The sequence below is a fragment of the Paroedura picta genome, chromosome 1 (genome assembly GCF_049243985.1).
Source record: "Paroedura picta isolate Pp20150507F chromosome 1, Ppicta_v3.0, whole genome shotgun sequence".
In the NCBI taxonomy this organism is placed as follows: Eukaryota; Metazoa; Chordata; class Lepidosauria; order Squamata; family Gekkonidae; genus Paroedura; species Paroedura picta.
In genome coordinates this window covers 134546737-134567700 of record NC_135369.1, presented here as the reverse complement: position 1 = coordinate 134567700, position 20964 = coordinate 134546737, and the positions used below count along the sequence as shown (strand labels likewise).

The window sequence follows — 20964 nt, the reverse complement described above, 5'->3', positions numbered from 1 at the left end:
GCCTCAAAACAGACACAATGCAGTGTTTTGTTTTGTTTTTAATGAATGCATATTTACAAGAATTTTAGTCAATGCACAGAATTATCAAACATGCTAACACAGAAAGCCAGCATGGTGTAGTGATTAATGTCAGACTAGGATCAGGGAGATCCAGGTTCGAATCCCCACTCTGTCATGGAACCCTGCTGGGGTTCTTACTAGCTGGGGTTCTTACTGCCGTGGATCTTACTAGCTCACAGGATTGTTTTGAGGGATAAAATGGAGAATTATGTAAGCCAACTTGAGTCCCCATTGGGGAGATAAGTGGGATATAAATGAAGTGAACCAGCTTAGATTTCCATTTATTTTAATGTGGAAGAAGGGACTATTCAAAAGGGGAGAAAGTTGTTCACACTCCATCACTTCTTGAGCTTGGTGGAAGGTAGCCCGCCCTCCCCGCAAAAAGACCGAATCTTTTCAATGGCCTGACGTGGAAGAAAAAACAAACAAACAAAAACTTTCTAAAAAAAATTGGAAGTTTTCTACATTGCTCTTATTGCATTAACATCAGAAGATCTTACAATGTAGCAGCCACTTAGTCACTTTTTAAAGGCTAGCCATCACACAAGGGCATGCAAACAGCCAGAGTTCATTGCATTTTGCTTTATATTTAGTGCTGCTGATCATTCAGGTTGCTGCTCTCACCCTTCTCACACAACTCAATGTCCAACCAAATTAAAAGGATATTGAACTGATGCTGGAAGAGCAGCAGGTAAATCTACACATTCAGCACACACCAATAAGGAAACACTCAGGAGTTGTCGTATTATAGGATATTTAAAAAAGAAAAGAAAGAAAAGTTTCCTGTGCATCATTGTCAATTTGAAGTCCCACTGAATCATGACGTCCCTTGACGTTTTTGTTGCTGATTTCGGATGACTTCTAACTGTTTTTTGCATTGCTGGTAATATGTGGAAAGGCTTTTGTTCTCATCTAACAGCTTTTTATGTTCTTGTACCAGACGCGATGTGTTTTGCTGGTCTTTTTCATCCTGGTCCAGTTCTGCTATTAGTTCTTGCCTAAAACAAAAATGATATAAATTAGGATTCTGTATAGAAAAATCCATGATTTATATATCTGACAAATAGTCAGAAGCAAGCTTTCAACAGTTACTCATTAATATAATGAATCACACTTCAGGAAGACATGAAATGAACATCAGGAGACCCTGCATGACTAGGGGAATCACAACAGCCAATGAATAATCAGCCATCTAGCTGGTAAATCCACATATATGTAGCCCTCATAATATCGAGTTTGTGTGCAGACAATGCACAGTGCGAAACCTCGAAGAGGCCCCAGGTGTGCTTTTAGGCCTGAGGGGAAGGCCGCGCCGCCGGCAGGGGAAGGGAGGAGGGCAGCAGGCCTTCCCATAAGACCCAGAAACGCTGCACCCTGGGGCAATGCCACCTCTTTGCTGGGTGGCCACGGCAGGGGCACTTTCAAAGCCCGTTCTCACAAATGGGCTTTGAATGTAGTATGCAACATAAAAGGGAAAGCAAAGCAGCCTTTTCCATTTTCAGATCAATTGAAAATCTATCTCTTTAGGAGCCTAGTCCTTTCTGAACTTTCTCAACAGAAAACTTACTCATAAATTACTCTAGAGCTTTCAGGATGCCAGTTGACAGCGCTTTTTATTAGCTTCCAGGACGCTAGCTGATACACTTAATACACTGATTCTCAAGATGCTTTGCTGATGTTCCTATTCTTCTGGCCCCTTTTTCTCTACCTTTCCTCCTAGCACACATGACTGTATCTGCTATAAGTTTATATATTCAATTCATGAAATAGTACTTCATTTACTGAGGATTTTGGGGTGCATATTATGCTTTCCCTCTCCTTTGTTCTAAATAGATAACTGTTTATGATTGTATGTAGCTTTATGCATATCTGGGTATTATTATGGAATTGTCTTCTGTCTGTATATAGTTAATATACTCAATTGATTTTCTAAATACTATTGTTGGTGATTATATTTATACACAACGTCTTTGCCTTCATCTTTTCTGAAATTTATACCTTGCCAGGCATAGTACCAATTTTCAGAGTTAAGTATCCACAGATGAGGCTATACTGAGAATTAGACATATTGATGACTAGCAGGGCCCTCCATTGTCCCCTCCCCATTTCCTTCTCTGAAGAGCCTCTCCCATTTTTCCTGCTTCATTCCCATCCAACCTATCCTTCATTCTCCCCAGCAGCCTTTCCTTACAAAAACTTTGGCTGAGTTATGCAATGCTGGCTGAGCCTAGCTCAGGTACAAGGATATATATGCAGGGGGTACTTCACTTTCTCATTATCACCTCCCTCCAAATTATTTCCTTTTTCTCTCCTAGCAGCCCCCACAGCCCTAGTCTTCTCAGCTTCCATCATCTTTTATCTGCTTCCGATTTTCAAGTATAATTGTTTATAATTGATATCTCACCTTTCTCTCCAATGGTAATCCAAAGTTGGTTATGCTGTTCTCCTCTCCCCCATTTAATTATCACAACAAAACTATACAGTTAAGGTTAGGCTGAGAATATGTGACTGGCCCAAGTGACCCAGAGAGCTTCCACGGCAAGGGGAAGGGGGGAGGTGTCTCTCAGTTCCTAGTCAGAAAACCACTCACCACATTGGCTTTTATGGGATGGCTACTGATATAAGCCAGGACTCCAGAAGGACAATCACTTCTTCATGAAATTACAGTTGAGTGTCATGCTTTATTGAATACAGACTGTACGGTCTAAAACGCTATCCCCACTTATGAGAACAGAATGCATTTTACTTACTTTCTTTGCAACAGCAGTGCAATTTCTGTCTGAACTTTCATGTACTCTTGTGCCATTTTACAATGTTGTTCAAACACAGCCATAGATTCTTTTGAGTTTGGGCATGGTGCTAGAGGCTGAAAATAATATCAGACATGTTAGAAACAAATCACGGCATATCTCAAGCATGCTGGTTGTCAAAATCTGCCTGCAGTGTTTTTATATCAACTTTCAGAAAAGTTATCCTATGCTCTGGAAAACTATGAAAGCATACTGATTCAAGCCTGACATTTGCCTGTTTTGCTAGAAGAAAATCTTTGTCACAGAATGAATTTCACATTATTCTAGATAATCTGCAGATCAACTATATGCTGGCAAATAAACAGATCAAAGTGTTTAAAGTTGTGCATCCTAAGTCCACAGGCCTCTGTGATGACACATAGATGTATTAATGCCAAGGCACTGGTAACCGGCTATTTCTTCAGTGATAAACAAGGGGCAGGAGGACCTAAAACAAGATGCACTTCTGAGGACATCCTAGATCAGGGGTAGTCAACCTGTGGTCCTCCAGATGTCCATGGACTACAATTCCTATGAGCCCGTCAGCAAATGCAAATGCTGGCAGGGGCTCATGGGAATTGTAGTCCATGGACATCTGGAGGACCACAGGTTGACTACCCCTGTCCTAGAGAATCACCACTTGATTTCTTAAAAGCTAATGTACCAAAACAGTAAATGATAACATCAGATCAACAGATTGAGATGTAAATGTTGGAGAATACAGTTTCTACATCGTGTCCTTACGCCAAGCAGATTCAGCCAAGCATCTTTTTTCTTCTCACACACAGTCTCAAAAACAGACAAGTATAAAAGACAAACCAACAACTCCCTTCAAAGAAATAACCAAAATATCATGGCATAGTGCATAGCATATAAGAGATGTATAAATAAAATGTACAATGATTTACCTGCAACTGGTGGTCTAATGTAAGATATGCCATTGGGATGGAGTTATCAGACCCATTTGTATCTGTTATAAAAATACACAGATATTCTGAGTGCCAACTGTTCAAAGTGATCTTAAACATGCTGGATCTTTGCAAGTACCCACTTTAACAATGATTTCATTAGGAGGTTGTAAAGGATAGTTTGAGCTGCTTATATCTTATTGTATATACACAAATAAAGCTAGTTGTCTACACCAATTGGTCATGTGGCAAAGCAGTTTCTGGCTGATTAACCACAAAGAACAGCTAGATAGTGAGAATGTAACCATGTCAGGTTCATTATATGAAGGGCTTCTTTTATTCCTTAGAAAGCAAGGCAGCATATTGGCTACTTCAAATATTAAAATGTAATAGCTTCACACAGTTACTAGAACTTTAACAATTAATTCCCAATCTTGTGTTGTATTGTGGTTTTACTGTTGTTTTATGCTATATTGAAAATTACCTGGGGGGCTCTGCAGCATTATGCAGAAGGATAGAAGCCTCTAATGAATTAAACAAAATGTTTGTTGGCCTATGTATGCAACAAACTGTGCTACCGTTGTAAGTTATTCCTCCAGGCTAGTCTGTTTCTATGTCTAATTTTCCAATCCTATTCACAAAGTATTATCTTACTATTATAGCACACTGTATACAGGCGTACACTCCTATGGTCAATTACTATTGGATGAAAACATGGAGGAAGGCAAGTAGAATGTAGTGGCTGAGCTCTGCTACATTCTGGTCAGTTTCTACCAGATGATTCAGGCTATAAAGCCTGAGTACCTTTTTCATGCTATACTGGTGGTCTCACAAACCCTACCCTCTGCTCTAGGTCAATATCAGCAATTGTTTCAGTGAGAAGTACAGTCCCTGTAAGTCATACAAAGATGCCCATCCCATTTGTCATGTACAAACTGCTTACTCTTCTAGATTAAAATATTTTGCAAAGCATCTCATGCATGGAAGTTTTACTCCAATTACTTGCTTCATAAGAAAACTGACAATAAAAGTCTTAGAGTGTGAACTTTGTAAGAAGCACTGGTAATACATGTACAAGGTAAAGGTGGTTGCCCCACTATTATGGGCTCATCTTAGATTATGGACTCAAAGGAAGGAGGGAGAGGAAGCAATAGAGAACCTGACATGGCTGTTGCTATTTGCTTGCCTCCCACTACAGGGAGAGCGGGAGTCCAAGAGTGAGGGCTTCGTCCTCTGGCTGCTCCTGATGCTGGATTATGTCCTGGAGGTTGGGCAGGGAAGCAGGCAAGCGGCACTGGTGTTTATGACTAAACTCCTAGTTATGTCTAACTTTCTAACTTTAGAGTTACACACAGCTGCTTAACAGATCATCAAATGACTGGTGAAACCCCCCAGCATCCACGAGAACTTACCTGCAGAGTCATCAGGTGTCCACGGAAGACTCCGAGCTGGCTTTTCAGAGGTTGGTCCCGAGGTAGTGATCATTCTCACACTAGGACTAGATGATCTACTGCTGTTTCTGCTTTCCTGTAAGAAAACGTTTTTTTTAAACCAGCTGTTATGTGGATGTTGCCACCTCTATACTGCCCCTCCCCTCCAAATTTATTTTCAGAGTACTTTTGAACGTGTCCTGCTACGGTCATTTAAATACTATATTAACTATTCCATAAAAATTGTTAATCTCAAACAGTCTGAAATTAACATTAATTTCAAATGGTATGAAATCAAACAATAGTACCAGCTGCTTTTAACAATCTAACTGAAGTAACAGTATGTAGTCTGATCATGGCCATGTTTTTTGTGGGCTCAAAGTTAACACAGGAGATTTCCAAATGATACAACAGGAATATCAAATGGAAGATGTTCTTAAGGCAGTACTGAATCATGAAGAAAAAATGTTACTTTAGTAGACTGATATTGACTGTAATGGCAAAAAATCTATCAAAAATCAGTCTGGGTTACTGTTCCAGATCAGCCTTGCTTGATATAACACAAGAAAAAAGTAAAGATTCAAATGAGCAGTCATGTTGGTCTGAAGTAGCACAATAAAATCAGAGTCCAGTAGCACCTTTAAGACCAACAAAAATTTATGCAAGGCGTGAGCCTTTGAGTGCAAGCAAGTCTGCGGAAGAGTGCTTGCACTCGAAAGCTCATGCCTTGAAAAAATCTTCGCTGGTCTTAAAGGTGCTACTGGACTGATTTTATTGAGGAAAAAAGTAAGATCAACACAAAGAAAACTTGGACAGGTAATTCAAGATTACAAGAGAAATAACTGTGTGCTTGAATTTAAAAAAACTAAACAAACACATTATGACAGCATGAAGCAAAGCATAGTAGAGTAGAACATAGTAGAACATAGCTGCTAGTGTAGCGCTGCAGACTGGGATGCTTCCTCTGCTTTTCTGGCACCCATTTCCAAAGTGAAATGACTAATGAGAGATTTTATACTTCTTCCTCATGCTGAAAAATGTGGAGCAATGACTCCAGATAAAGACTTGCAAACAATTTCCTTTCTGAAAGGGTTCATCTGTAATATACACCAAAAAGTGAGTTCCTGCAAGGATTTATGAAGGCATATCATTTCCCCCTTCTCCAGTATTTCATTTTCCCCTTTCCTGAAAGCCCCCAGAGCATCTCCCCTTTTTCTTCTTCCCCCCTGTCTTCCTAGGGTTACAAACCTTCAGAGCTCCTGGACTTCTAATTTATCCCCCAACAACAGTAATTCCCCCTCCCCCCCGGATCACCAGCTCTAGGTTGGGGAATTTCTAGGTGTTTGGGGTAGAACCTGGGGGGGGGGGGGTGGAGTGGCAGAAAGAGGTGAGATTTGAGAAGGAAAGTTTTCTTCATAGAAAGTGATCTCTATCATCTAGAGCAGTGGTCCCCAAACTTTTTATCACCGGGGACCACTCAACGCCGGGGACCACTCACCGGGGACAACTCAACGCCTTTTACTGAGGCTCGGTGGGGGGGTAGTTTACTCCTCTCCTCTCAACCACTGCCATAATGTTCTCTGATTGCTATGGTAATGTTTAAACATCCCTTCAAAATAAGATACAGACACGCCACAACAATGACGTGTGTTGTAAAGGGCTGGGGGGGATGAAGTAAAGGACCGGGGGGCGGGGGAGAAGGCGTCCTTCGGGGCCCACCTCGAATTAGTCGAAGGACCACATGTGGTCCGCAGCCCTCAGGTTGGGGATCACCAATCTAGAGAGCAGTTACAATTCCCCCTGCCAGGAGGTTGGCAACCATAGTTGCTAAAGGCCTGAGGTTGCTGAACTCCAGGGAAGATCTGGAGATTTCCCAGAATTACAACTGAACTCCAGCCAATAAAGATCTATCCCCTGGAGAAAATGGCTGATTTGGAGGATGGACTCTATGGTATAATATCTGTCTGAAGCCTCTCCCATTCTCAAACCCTGCCCTCCTCAGACTCCGCTACAAAATCCCCGAAATTTCCCAACCTGGAGCTGGAAAACTCTAGCTGGACTGAGCCCCAATGAGTCCTTCCTTAAAGACCAAAACAGTCCTGGATAGAGTCCTGCCTTTTACTGACAGAACAAGGCATGGAATATTGTGGTTACCTAACAATGGACATAGAGGGAACCCACTGATTAAAGCTACAGGTGCATTTATCATTTTGGTTTTTAAATTTCATTTATTGATTGATGATTAATTTTTAGACTGCTCCTCCCTGCATAGCAGGCTTGGGATGGCTTACATCAGAGGTTTAATACCCAGTTAAAACATATAAACACAGTTAAAAACAATTCAGGACCAGTAACATAAGGATAGTGCTCTTAGTATCCTCAGATTTAGCCAACTTGTTTATCAGTATACTGTGTGCAATTCCATGGGTTTATCACCAATGCAAACAAAAGCTAGCCACTGATTGGAAGAGTCTTACTCTTTCCCCTGCCTATATTGTCGGAAGGTGAAGACCCTTGTACACTACCCAGAGATCCTTGGAGGAAAGTATACTAGATGCCTAAGCAGAGCATTGTGCCTACACAGTGTAAGGAAATAGCACTGTTTAAGTTGGTGAGAGGCCTGTTTGGATCTACAGAAGGAGGTCGACTACTTGGTGGCGTGCTGTGACCATGTTTTTCGGCACCTGGCAGATAAAACCTCTCACATCCATTCCAACTTGAGCTCTACAGTAACAACTGACAGAATTAGATTGTGTTAGGGTCCTGAAGTTGTTGTTTTGGGATACTCCTTAACTTATTCAGTTTGAGGATGTGGTCAGGATCCTTGGAGGGGTGAGGCCTGCCACCTGTTTGTATGACTCTTGCCCTTCGTGGCTACTTAAATCTTGGGGGGGGGGGGAAAGATTGTTTTGTGTATGTGGCTAGTTTCCCTAGTGTTAAACAGGCTGTGATGCATCCACTTTTAAAGAATCCTACCCAGGAGGTCTCAATAATTACTGACCAGCTGCAAATATTATGTTCCTGAGCAAGGATACCGTATGGGTGGTGGTTGGAAAACTTCCAGCATTTTAGGGTGACGTGAACTGTTTAGGTAAAGGTAAAGGTATCCCCTGTGCAAGCACCGAGTCATGTCTGACCCTTGGGGTGACGCCCTCCAGCGTTTTCATGGCAGACTCAATACGGGGTGGTTTGCCAGTGCCTTCCCCAGTCATTACCGTTTACCCCCCAGCAAGCAAGCTGGGTACTCATTTTACCGACCTCGGAAGGATGGAAGGCTGAGTCAACCTTGAGCCGGCTGCTGGGATTGAACTCCCAGCCTTATGGGCAAAGCTTTCAGACGGCTGCCTTACCACTCTGCGCCACAAGAGGCTCATCGTGAACTGTTTAGATCCTTTCTAATCTGGTTTCAGGCCTGGTTCTGGGACTAAAACAGCCTTGGTCACCCAGCTGGATAACCTGCTCTAGGAAATGCATAAGAGTATGACTGATTCTCTTTACCCTCCCAGTGGCTTTCCATAGCATCAATGAAGACATCCTTCTGGACCACTTATCTAGGCTGGGATTGGGAAGCCTAATTTCCAGTGGCTTTGGTCTGCTCAACCCCTTAGCCTTTGGTCTGTGACTGCACAAAGTTCAATCCTATCCATATGCACTTTAACATCCACATGAAACTACTGGGCAAGGCCATCTAGACATTTGAGCAAAGCTGCCATTCAGTAGATGACATTCAGCTCTATTTTGCACTTCTGGCAGATCCCATGGAGGCTTTAGAAACCTTGAACGGGCACCTAGAGGCAATTTTAAATGGATGTGAGCTAATAAATTGAGCTTAATCCAATAAGATGGAAGTGCTACTGTTGCGTGGAAGGTCTGACCAGGGATTTATGGTGTAAACCGTAAGGGGTTTCACTCCCCTTGACAGAAAAGTCTGGGGGTGGTTTTGGATCTGGTCCTTCTGCTGGATATGCAGGTGCATCTGTGGCCAGAAGTGCTGTTTATTAGCTTTGATTAGTTAGCCAGTTGCAGCCTTTCTTGGGCAGAACAGATCTAGCTACTGGGGTACATGTCTTATTTACATCTAGGACAGATGTAACCTTCTGGTTAACTACTCTTATTTTTTCAATAGAAGAGTGTATGGGTGCTTCTTTACCAGCATTATCAAAACACTGATGAAATGACTAATGGGCTCCATAATTTGTGTGAACATAAAGTACTTTACAATCCCATTATGACCTGATGAAATAGCTTGTATATTAAATTGTTCACTGAGCTATAATTTTAATAGTGTTCTCTACATTTACCTGTAATATTACTGTATCCTGAATAATATTTTACCTGTTCTGTAAATCTGATATTAAAGAGATACAGAAAGAGATAATGACACAGTTTGGGAGCATGGCAAGGGAAAAACAGAAGGGTATGACAAATTTCACACATTAACAAATGAGATGGTTAAATAAAACACAAAGAAAAACTCTAGACAACTGGCCTCCTAACTCCTGTTCTTACTAATTCAGTAGGGAGCTCAACTCTTCTACTAGGGTTGCAAAGAAAGAAGGAAGGAAAATAAGGTCCTGTGCTTTAAAGATCAACTAAACGTCATCCATAAAATTATATGGAGAGTACTATAATCATTGTGGGTGAACATCAAGCACATGATAGTAGAAAAGGTACTTCAGACAGTGTTCTACTGTACTTCCTGAACTGAATGCATTAGTATTCTGGAATGCCCAAGTGTAGACATGGGGAGGGAGCACCAGGTGAATGATAATGATAATGATATTGGATTAACTAGAAAAGTACTCAGGGCAGACTGGAAAACAAACCTTTTTCAATGAGCATTGTTACCAATTACATCACTATTCACTATCCCCTTATATGTCCAAAAGGAAAGGACATCCACGTAGAGAAATGCAGAGGCAAAATTGTTATCTTTGCATCACAGAGTCCACAAATAGGGTCTACAATAACCACCAGAAAACCAGCTGTTCCTATATGTGGTAGACTGTCTGGCCCATCTATGCCCCTACACCTTTCAAAAGTGCAATAGATAGGTAAAGCTACAAGTGTGACACTTCCAGCATGAAAACGTTGTGGCAGGCAAAACTAAACATGTTGATGTTTATACCCATTAAAGACCCAGGAACTTGGCAGAAAAAGAAACAAAGTAATATCCACCCCCATATAGGTCAGTTCACACTAGATGCTGCAATACTGTGCATAATTGTCACTTACCCTTTCCCAATTACTTATGCCATCCATCCCAGTTGTATCTTTCCTCTAAGGAACTTAGGCGCCTTTTCTGCATCATCCTAATAAACCTTTTAGGTAGGTTCGGTGGACCAACCCAAGGCATGTTATGGGTTCCAGAACCAAGTAGGGATTTGATCAGGTCATGAGTCTCTCTAGTCCTAGTTCAACACACTAACCATTGTAAAGTATTCACTGCCTCCTTCAGATTTCTTCACAAATGGAAAGGAGGCAATGGGTTTTCTATCAAACACCCAAACAGTGTTGAGTACGTTTACTTTGCTCTTAGTTCACTAGCTAAGGGGAAAGGGGAAAGTTCCAAGCAAGTCACAGTTCTCTTTAAATGTAAATATCAGAATGATAAACCAAACTGTGTTGCCATCCTGAGGGGAAGAGATGAGGAACCTAGTAAAGAAGGCAACTGAAAAAATAACCCAAACAGGCAATCAGCCCAACTGACAAGCAAGAATAGTGGTCATTAAGGAGGCTTTGCAGTTTCCCTTCAATGAAGCTGCTTGTAGGCTATACCTTGGATTGCCAGACAGTTTGAAGAATTATCTGAATAGAGCTATAGAACCAATGCAGATGTGAGCTGCTTTCCACTTGTGCATGTTTTGATATGCTGTGGTCTTTTCCTGGCAGCTTGTTTAATGGATTGTGTGTGTAGAAATGATTTTGTGATAACTGAACTACAGGTGCATGCTGATTGGTGCCTTCCGCTCCTGGTAATAAGCAGCATGTGTGACTGGTGGGTAGTTCTCGAGGACTCTGTAGAATTATGTTAGTGCCACTTTCTGATTCTTGCCCCTATAACAATGACTATGCTTTACACATAAGCTGCTGGAATAGTTATAGAATCAGCATCTTAGCATTTGAAGGCTTGTCTTACCTCCTCAAAATTACCATGTAAGAATGGCTTGAAGTTTGCATTCAGTAACACTTTTAAGACTAACAAAGTTTTATTCAAGGTATAAACTTTTGTGTACATGCACACTTTGTAAGATACAAAGAAGGACAAAAGGAAGTGTTTGATTTAGTTCTCTAGCCTTTGGTGATCTGATTCAAGAGTAGTGCTATGGTTCCAAAACCCACATTCAAGATAATTGTACAGCTCCTCCATGTACATGGGTGCTGCTATTCAGAGTCTGACATTAGTCATATGCCAAACATTAAAAAAATAAAATTTGCCAAATAAAAGGTCATTTTATGCAAACAAGTAGAATTTTGAGGAAAAATAAGTGATATTCAAATTGTTTTACAGGGAAACACAAAATTTAGGAGTATAGTTTTTCTCCCTCCAACCCTTCTCCTAGGAGCCATAATCTGGATGCTGATATGTCTTTTACATCTCTGCATTTCTCAAAAATACAACTTCAGATAGTGAAAGTGAACATCTGGATAATTGCAAGTGTGGGCCTATGCCTTCATAGCTAAGTTTCCTAAACACAATTTTGGAAAAATATTCACATGCAGAAGAGATTAATAGCAAGGAATGAAGTTGGTAATTAACCACCAAGAATACAAAATCAAGTGAAATCATATAACTGGCATGTGTAACTGAAATTTAATAAATATTTCAAAAGAATAGTGTCAATGAAATTTACATCCTGTTCTTATGCATGGTTCACCTGGAATGAATTTCCACCAAACTCAATTTTATTTAGAGCCATTATCTGTAAATTCTTTGTAACATTTGTCATTGAGACTCCAGGTGTGTTAAACAATGTAAATCAATGCATTTGATAGACTGATGTATCTAATAAGCAATGAATAAAACTAAAACTGCAGATATTGGAAATAAAGCTGGGACTGCAAACTACAAAAGACAAGTAAAAGCAGAATAGCAAGCAATTAAGATACGAGGCTGAGATTTTTCTTGCTAATGCAATAAAAGCTGAGAGAGAAAACATTCTATTTCCCATCATACTTCCACAGATATTTCATGTATTTGGATCAGAAATATTCAAGGGCTTTAAATTTTGTGGTAACCTATTTGACTAGTTGGTACATCATACAAGCTACTTCGAAAACTAAGAGCATCAATTAATAATGAAAACTTTGCTCAGAACATTTTACAAAAAGGTGATGTTGTTACCTGGTTGGACTCTGTGCCAGCAATGCTAAGGTCCTGAATGGATCTGCGCCTCTGTTGTCCGTTGCCCGCTGACAAGGGAAGGGAAAAAAAATGCTGAAATGCAGTCAAACAAAGCAAGAAGGGTGCGACTGTTGTAGAAACAGCTTGGAATTTGTAGGATCCAGAGAGAGAGAGAGAGAGTTTGTATGTGGGCAGGAGGGGGACAGCAGAGGGACAGCTGCAAAGTTTTAAGTAAAAAAAACACACACACCACGCTGGCATGTCAACAGAAAGCGTATCCTAATACAATAACCACTCCTACCCCATGAATAGCTTCTGCACTTTCCTTCACCATCTTCTGTCACATGTGCTTAATGCTTGGGGGCTGGCACTGATGACGACATCTATTTCAAGGAGGTTACGTTATGGGGATTTCTAGGGAAGGCAGCTAAGATAGGATACTGCTGGCAATCTCTGTTCTTTCTACTTATCAACGAAATTAGTAATCAGCAGTACCATTTTTTAAAAGTCTTTCTTCCCTGCCTCTCATAGCAAACACAACCCCCAAAGAATTGTGATTCTCCTTTTTTTTGTTTTGTTTTGTTGAGAATTTACTATTCTCTGTCCCACCCTAGCAAGGAATTCCCCCCCCCCAAAAAAAATTAAGAATGATCAACCATTGATGCGATATGCTACAATAAAATTCACATCTGTAAACGTTGCAAATCTATCAAGAAGCTTCCTACAGAAGACATCATGTTTGGTGTGTATAGTTTCTTTAAGTATTCTGTCACTACAATGACTTTTTTTTAAAGCAACACTGGTTCTGGGAAGTCTGCTCAACTATCCAAGGGGAAACACCAACAAGTTAGGATTAACAGCTGACAAAATTCTCAGGATTCTTGGACTCTGAAGGTTGCTTTACATAGCTTAAAAAATAAAAATAAAACCCAAGACCAGCAGTAGCACTTACAGCAAGCACTCCAACAATGATAAGCACAGACATAAACTTCCCAATTCATCATTCTGTGTTTGCACTTTGCACCTTGCTTTTGCTGAATGTCTCAAATTCAGCCTTACTATTTTTTAGCTTAGAAAAAAATGACCAACTGATCAGTGCCATAATACTGAAAGAAGACTAATCTACACAGCATAAGGAATGAATGATCGTCCTGAACGATTTCTCCTGTTTTGTTAAGCATCATGGGTTGGATCCAGCACAGTATTTCCATGAATGCCCAGTGCAGCCCTCTCAGCCCTCCCTCTCACTGCAGATTGAAATGCCACATGGAATTCTACTTCTAGAAGAGACCCCCCCCCCAGGGAATAAGATTTCAGGGGGCATTTTGGGTTCCTGCTGAAGAGTGGGACTGGGCTCTTTGCACCAATAGAAATGCTGGATCCAACCCATTGTCTTTCCTGGAGCTATGAGAATTTGTGAGTTCATTGGCAGCTTTACCAGGTTTTTAAAGGTAACGGGAAATAAGTAATTTGGGAAGTAAGCACAATTTGAGATGGGATCCTTTATCATGAATATAAACCAGACTCCTGCTATATTGCTTCAGGAGGCAGGTTTTCAGGGACACAGTAGGCCGCAGCAGTAGTGGGCAAGTTCTGTTGCTCTCTGCAAGCCTCAGCTATGTTGCTGATATTTTGACCCACAACATGATTCAGAATTTCTGGCTATTCAAGATTTGTTTACAATGAATTGAGAATGGCAAGGTCTCTGCTCCTAAGATCTCCTGCAATGGCTTTGAGGAGCTGCACAATTGCTTATAGTACATGTAAAGCAATATGCCATAAAGAAAGAGCATTATCTGAGAATCATCAAAGTTTTTTCACTGAAGGCAGCAATTCAGTTGTTCAACTCAGCTCATAGCAGCTTTTATACTGTTGATAAACCTGCTCCTTGACTTGCAATTTGGCATGGCCCTCAAGATGCTCTTATATAACAATCATGTGCACATTTTATTCAACAGTTCCATTTTGAAATTAGCTCAGTTGAAATAAACTTGCAAATAAAATGTGGAATACTCAGCACATGCATGGCTGAAATACGATACCATGGTAATCTAAGAAGTTGAAATAATCAGTGTGGGGTAGAAATAAATATGAATCCCGCCCCCTTTTCAGGAAGGTTATGCTCTGTAGCATTGTGGAGATCAAACTTAAAATTCAGAAACCTTCAAACCAGCAACACAAGCAGAAGCAAGCTGTTAGGCTAACACATTTTTAGTGCTATTCATTCTTGCAAGCATTTAGCAAGCAGCTCAAATGCAGCCAAAAAGCAGAATAAATACTTTTTGCTCCAGTATTAACATAAATACACAACTAGGAATCTGGCCATGGAAGTACACACTTCAAATGATTATTTTTTTCTCACTATGTTTTTTAAAAAGCACTTTTAAAATATCACTTTTAACTTCAGGAAAAAACATGGCATTAAAATTCTAGAGGATATCCTGCTGCATAACTGATATCTAGTATCTGGATAGAAATTGAGTACAGGGAATTACAAAGAATCAAAGTTAGTTGGTTCCTTGAAAATTTGTGGCATGTGACAAAGCACAATTACATTTGTCACAGAAACAAAGATAAGAAAACATGAACTAAATGAAACTGGAGTTTGGCAACATTCTACCAACATTAAACCATAGCATTTCCAAGGAATGCACTTCTAAAAGGTACTGACAGTTTCTGTAGAATCTTCTGAGAAGAGTATTCAGAAGTTCTCAGGGCATCAGGAGTTTTAACAGAAGCTATTTTTATATTTGCTGATTTTGTCTTCTGGTGAAGATTTCTGATGCATTGTTTTAGCTTCTGTTACCAAATTTTGAGTACATAAATATATATATTTAAAATAAACGTCACACAAGGAAACCAGTGAATATTTGGTGAATCTAAACTCCAATGAAATCAGTGAGACCTACCTAAGCACTCTACTGAGATCATATCAGATACACCTCACTTTTGCTGAACTGTGCTCAAGGGTAAGGAAAACCAGAAGTGACTTATGGAGGATCTTAACAGTGTACTGAATAAAGGCAAAAGCCACCACAATTGTAAATTGCTAATTAACATTCTTTAAAAATATACATAGAAATTAAAAGCTCTAGATTATCCAAGACGTCCATGAAAAAAGACGTAACATGAGAACCGCTTGAAGCAACAACTTATATAGAAAGCTGCAACAGAATCTGAGCCTGTTGCTCCAAGGAACATTTCCCTTGTTATGTGAAGAAAACATGAGATGGCTTTCCTATATATTCCTATGCTTGAACCAGTTAAAATGGAATGTGGAAACAATTATACTACAGGGTTTCTTCCAAGGTAGACATGAACACTGCCAAAAGGTGATACGAGGAATTACATACACAAGACAGATTTTATGAGTTCTCATTTTTAAAAACAATCTCTGTCTTGCTAGAAAAACTGCTCCTAAAATTCCAGAGATGGCATCAACACAAAACAAGAAAACCTCATTAAAAAGAAGGGAAACACATGTGAGAACTCTGTGGGGTGTTCACACACAAGTATCTAAAGTGGCATTTGGATTGTGGTCTAAGAGTTAAAATGTCATCCATAAATGGTCAATGACCTTTTTTTCAGCTGTTCAAGTGTGAGAGTTCAACTCTGGTGACTCAATATTACGCGAGTCGAAGAACTTTATATTTTATTAACATGTGTCTGATGAGATATAACCTAGCCTACAAAATTTCAATAATGACAATGCAGTTGTCCCTCCTTCAAAGGCTGTGGCACTTGTCATCATTTCAGAAACATTTGTGTTACCGGAGATAGTATCTTTTGGTAGAGATCTGAAAAATCTAAGATGATAAGTGCTAGCACACTGTTTTCATTTTTAGTCAGGATACCGTGAAAGTTGTCAAGTGATTGTATATAAAATCTATCAAATGTTAGGCTAACAATTACTACTAACTGAAAGGTTTTCATTAGTACTGTTTTGGGTGATAAATCTATAGAAACAAAGTTATACTCTTATCTATTTCGTAGATCAGTCTTAATCACACCACACAACATATGATCCCCCCCCCCAAAAAAAAAGAGTCTGTATGTTTTTTTGGTTACTAACCCACTTCCGAGTTTCAATTACTATAGGATTTTAGTGAACAATTTGAGTAGTCTCTGTTTATTAAGTGATCTGGGTATTACTGGTAACTGACTTAATCATAGAATTATAGAGTTGGAAGGGATTCCAGGACATCTAGTCCAATCCCCTACACAAGTCAGGAATTCACAACTACCTGCCTACCCGCAGTGACCCCTGTTTCATGCCCAAATGATCCCTCCCACACACCTAAATTCTCCAGAATCCAGCCTGGCCTGGAGGTAATTCACCTACCATCCCACAGCAACAATTAGCAATTCCCTGGATATGTAAAGATGGGCCACAAGAGACAAACACTGGTACGTCACTTTGACCCATGAGGTCCCTTCCAACTATTATTCTATGATTCCAGCCTACCCACTCACCATCTGCCTAAGTTCATAAGCTCACAAAAATAACCAACATAATGAAATTCATTACTGAATACAAATGCGATGTATGTACTTGCATTTATCGGAAATATTAAGAGATATACTATTTTATTTTACCTACAGTATATCAATTGTGCTATCTTTGGGATAGGCAAATGTAATTTGCAATACATTTTACTCACAAATAATTGTTGCATTTCTAAATATTTGTAAATTCCTACACTCAGTTTTATTTGTAGTATAAAAATTGTTTTAAATACATTTGTATCTTATAATCCAAGCCTAAAATACTTTCTTGAGAGTAAGTCGGTTGATTATATTTCAGTAGGATTCTGAAAAGACTTGCTTAAGACTGCACAGTTAGTTTAGTTTATACACTGTGCACTATTACTTCAGCATTCTTAAAGTGTTGGATAATTTCCCTTCAAAATCATAAAACATTTAATTCTAATTAAAACACCTAGTTGTCAGATGCATTGATACTCTTTGTCTTTAGTCAATCCTGACAACTGTCCCAGAACTACTCAAAAACCTACGCATTAAAATATTTTCCTCCTATTTATGATAACCATATTTTTTTATCTGGATGGACTTAACTGTTGTAATGACTGAATCAATATAACATCACACTTTTCAGTTATTGCAAATGTAAAAACTGCAAACACATTTTCTTAAATACAAGGATGTTTAAGAGGGGAAAACCTGCTGCATTAAGACACTGCTACTTTCGCATGAAAAGAATGAATGCTAGCAGGTATTTTCTACACTGGAAAAGTAGCCAGTCTTATTGAATACTTCTGTCTCTTAGAATTCTGGAGACTGGGAATAAAACATTTCCTCATTCCCTTAACAAAACAGTGCCAAAGGGCAAAATCATTTCATAAACAGGAGCAAGAAGTATTTAAACATCTGATCATTCTTCCGGCATGGACCCACTTAGTTGGTCTGTGATACCTGGTATGATGATCTCTGGGACATCCAGAATGGTGCCAAATGAAGCAGTTTTACGATGGCCTCGTTTAGGTTTGGAAAAGGCTGAAAGAACACACACACACATACAATACACATGCAAACAACTACAACAGCAACACATAAATTATTCAGAACTGCACTTCCTAACTTCATCTGGTTAAACCACAGTACATGCAAAACAAGTCATGCAGAACGTACTGCAGAGCTTTCCATTCATGCTGAAAACAGTAAAGCATTCTTTAAAAGCAACATAGAGAACTAGTGTCAATGGTGTTAACGCAGCACAACATAATTAGTTGTAGTTAGAAACCAAAATATAAATCAGCAAGTACAATGGTAACAAAGGAGGAAAAATTGAAACCCTGCAGACAAGACATAACTGTTCACTGTACGTTATAATGTGCATGTTAACTACGTGTATACTCAATGCTATGGTCTGCCTGCTTGCAAAAAAGCCTTCTCAAAATGAAAAAAACCAAAGCATTTGGTGATCTTTGCCACGAATATTGACACTCTAATATTAACATACCCTAATTTCTCCTCCCCGCTCTCAAATTGAAGCTTGGATTTGTTACCATTTTGAGAAAAAGCCAGCTCAACCAATTTTCAGCATACAGTCACACAAATTAAGAAATTAAAAGGTAGAGTACAACTAGTTGACAGAAACGTATTTTTAATGCAGAACTATGCATTAGATATAGTTACAAGTATCACTAATCATGTAAGGAAGAGAATGGTGGCATAATGAGAACAAGTGAAAACTCATTGGTAGGAACAGTTTTGTGAATACTTTATGCAGCATGTATTTCTGTACTGGGACAATGATTTCACTATGATGTTTGAAAATCCTCCAATACTCTGTAGGGATTTGTTTTAACCAATTCTTAACTAAAAGCATTATTTCTGGCATATGATGTTGGATTGACAGAGCGAATGGATATTGCTTTAGCAAGCTTACTTTAAAAGCCTATTCTCAACTACTTGCATAAGACTGTACAAGTAGCATTTTGTGTTCCGGTACTCCAATAATAGAAGGAACAAATCTATCCTTAAATACACCATTTATTCTAGTCCCAACAGCTTTTCATTTACACAGCCCATAATGAATGGTGCTGTGAAAGAAACCAGTGTTTGCAAATCTCCTACCATAGTTATCCCCTCATAGTTACTGAACAAAGTGGAGTGGGAGTGTCAAAATCATTTTAGTCATTTAGCAACAGCTACGTACAAACTGACAAAATTTTGGATTATGACTGTTACATTTAAATTAGAACATAATAGGCATCTAGCCAATATTTCATCAGAAATAAGCAACAGCAAGGTTGTAAAAGTGAACACCTGTGAAATATAACCTGATGAAACTGTAAAGCTCAATTAGACGCACAAATAACCAAATCCTGTAACCCCAATCTGTAGATTATTAATAATTTCAAGTAATAATAACTTCATACATAGGTCTTAACACTTATAAGGGAATTTTAATAACTCTTTGGAGAGCACAAGTAGTTCTCAAAATCAGTAGAGTATGAAAAATTATCTGCAAAGCACAAAACGACTAAATTCTCTTTCTGAAATAGGAGCATCAATGTACACTTTTCATTGCCTGACTCCAAGAAGGAAATCACTGCAGAAACATGGGTGGAAGCAGGTACTCTGACCTCACGGAGACATCTCCTCCTGTTTACGCATTATATATATACTCTAAGCATCCTCCTGCCCCTGCCCTAACCATATTTTCCAGTCTCAGAGAAAGGCTTTGCTTTGAGGACACAGACAACAGTGATCTTCTATTATGAACCGATGTCTGCGTGTGTGTGTGTGGGGGGGGGAGGGTGTGCATCAAACCCTTATGTCTACGCTGACCTGCTCCCACTCTGCCTGTCAGCATCTTCTTTCCAATCCTAACAGCTGTTTTGAAATGATGAACACAACAGAAGAAGGAAATCTGTCACTTCCACATGTGGGTACTCAGGTTCACTATTATTATGACTGCAGAGTAGCATCCCTTAGATCAGGGGTAGTCAACCTGTGGGTCCTCCAGATGTTCATGGACTACAATCCCCATGAGCCCCTGCCAGCAAATGCTGGCAGGGGCTCATGGGAATTGTAGTCCACGATCATCTGGAGGACCACAGGTTGACTACCCCTGCCTTAGATCATCCACTCTCTCAGCCTCACCCACCCCACAGGGTGTCTGTTGTGGGGAGAGGAATGGGAAGGCGACTGTAAGCCGCTTTGAGCCTCCTTTGGGTAGGGAAAAGCGGCATATAAGAACCAACTCTTCTTCTTCTATTACAAATCCCAAAGGACACTTCCACAAATGCACACTAACCATGAACAGAATACAAAATTAGCTCACAAATCTGTACTCATACTTTATGCCACTAATGTTAACATTCTCACATTCCCTTTTTAAATGCTGGACATGAAGACAAGAAGAAAGCCTTGAAAATAAAATTTAAAATGTAAAACATTTAAAAGAATGCCTTCTGAGATCCCATTCCATGACTGCATACACATTTCAAATAGCCTCATGTAACAATAATTCCAGTCTTTGAATCGTGTCTTAAAATGCAGAAATGATTGCGTTACAGTGTTCAGTTCCAAAAATTATAGAGTGGCTGACTAGTTAAAAAAACTTGCAAGAAATACAATATGAATGCACATTTAAGTACATGTGCAATGTAATGAATTTTAAGGGACTGAAGTCCACTTAATTAACAGCAATATAATGCTTAGCATCTGAATATATAGTCCCCCTACTGACAGCAGAATAGGGCAGCTGCCATTTTCACTAGGTCCTGACTACTGCACAGCTCCAACCTCCCCTCACCCCCATTATGGTGAGTGCCCAGGGGACAATTTTCAGTGTCTGCCAAATGCAGCAGCAGGCAGAGGGAGGCATGAGCAGCCCATTCCACTTGCAGTTTTCTGGATGCAACCCAATCTTTATTTATTTGTGATCGGATTTATATGACCAC

The 20964-nt window shown here is 39.6% G+C and overlaps 1 protein-coding gene across 3 annotated transcripts in view; it reads right to left on the bottom strand.

Annotated features, from left to right (window-relative positions):
- Positions 1-329: 329 nt before the first annotated feature.
- MAP3K7 (mitogen-activated protein kinase kinase kinase 7) overlaps positions 330-20964 on the bottom strand; it is a 32232-nt gene continuing 11597 nt past the window's right edge. The window contains exons 12-17 of one of the 3 annotated variants that reach the window (XM_077304204.1): positions 17966-18046; positions 12533-12600; positions 5170-5284; positions 3758-3819; positions 2811-2926; positions 330-1058 (exon numbers count right to left, since the gene is read on the bottom strand). In XM_077304204.1, the coding sequence (XP_077160319.1) occupies positions 878-1058; positions 2811-2926; positions 3758-3819; positions 5170-5284; positions 12533-12600; positions 17966-18046 (623 nt within the window). In that variant the 3' untranslated portion in view covers positions 330-877. Of the gene's footprint in view, positions 1059-2810; positions 2927-3757; positions 3820-5169; positions 5285-7221; positions 7342-12532; positions 12601-17965; positions 18047-20964 lie in introns of those variants that run through there. The other 2 variants (XM_077304214.1, XM_077304221.1) reach the window with 2 other exon arrangements.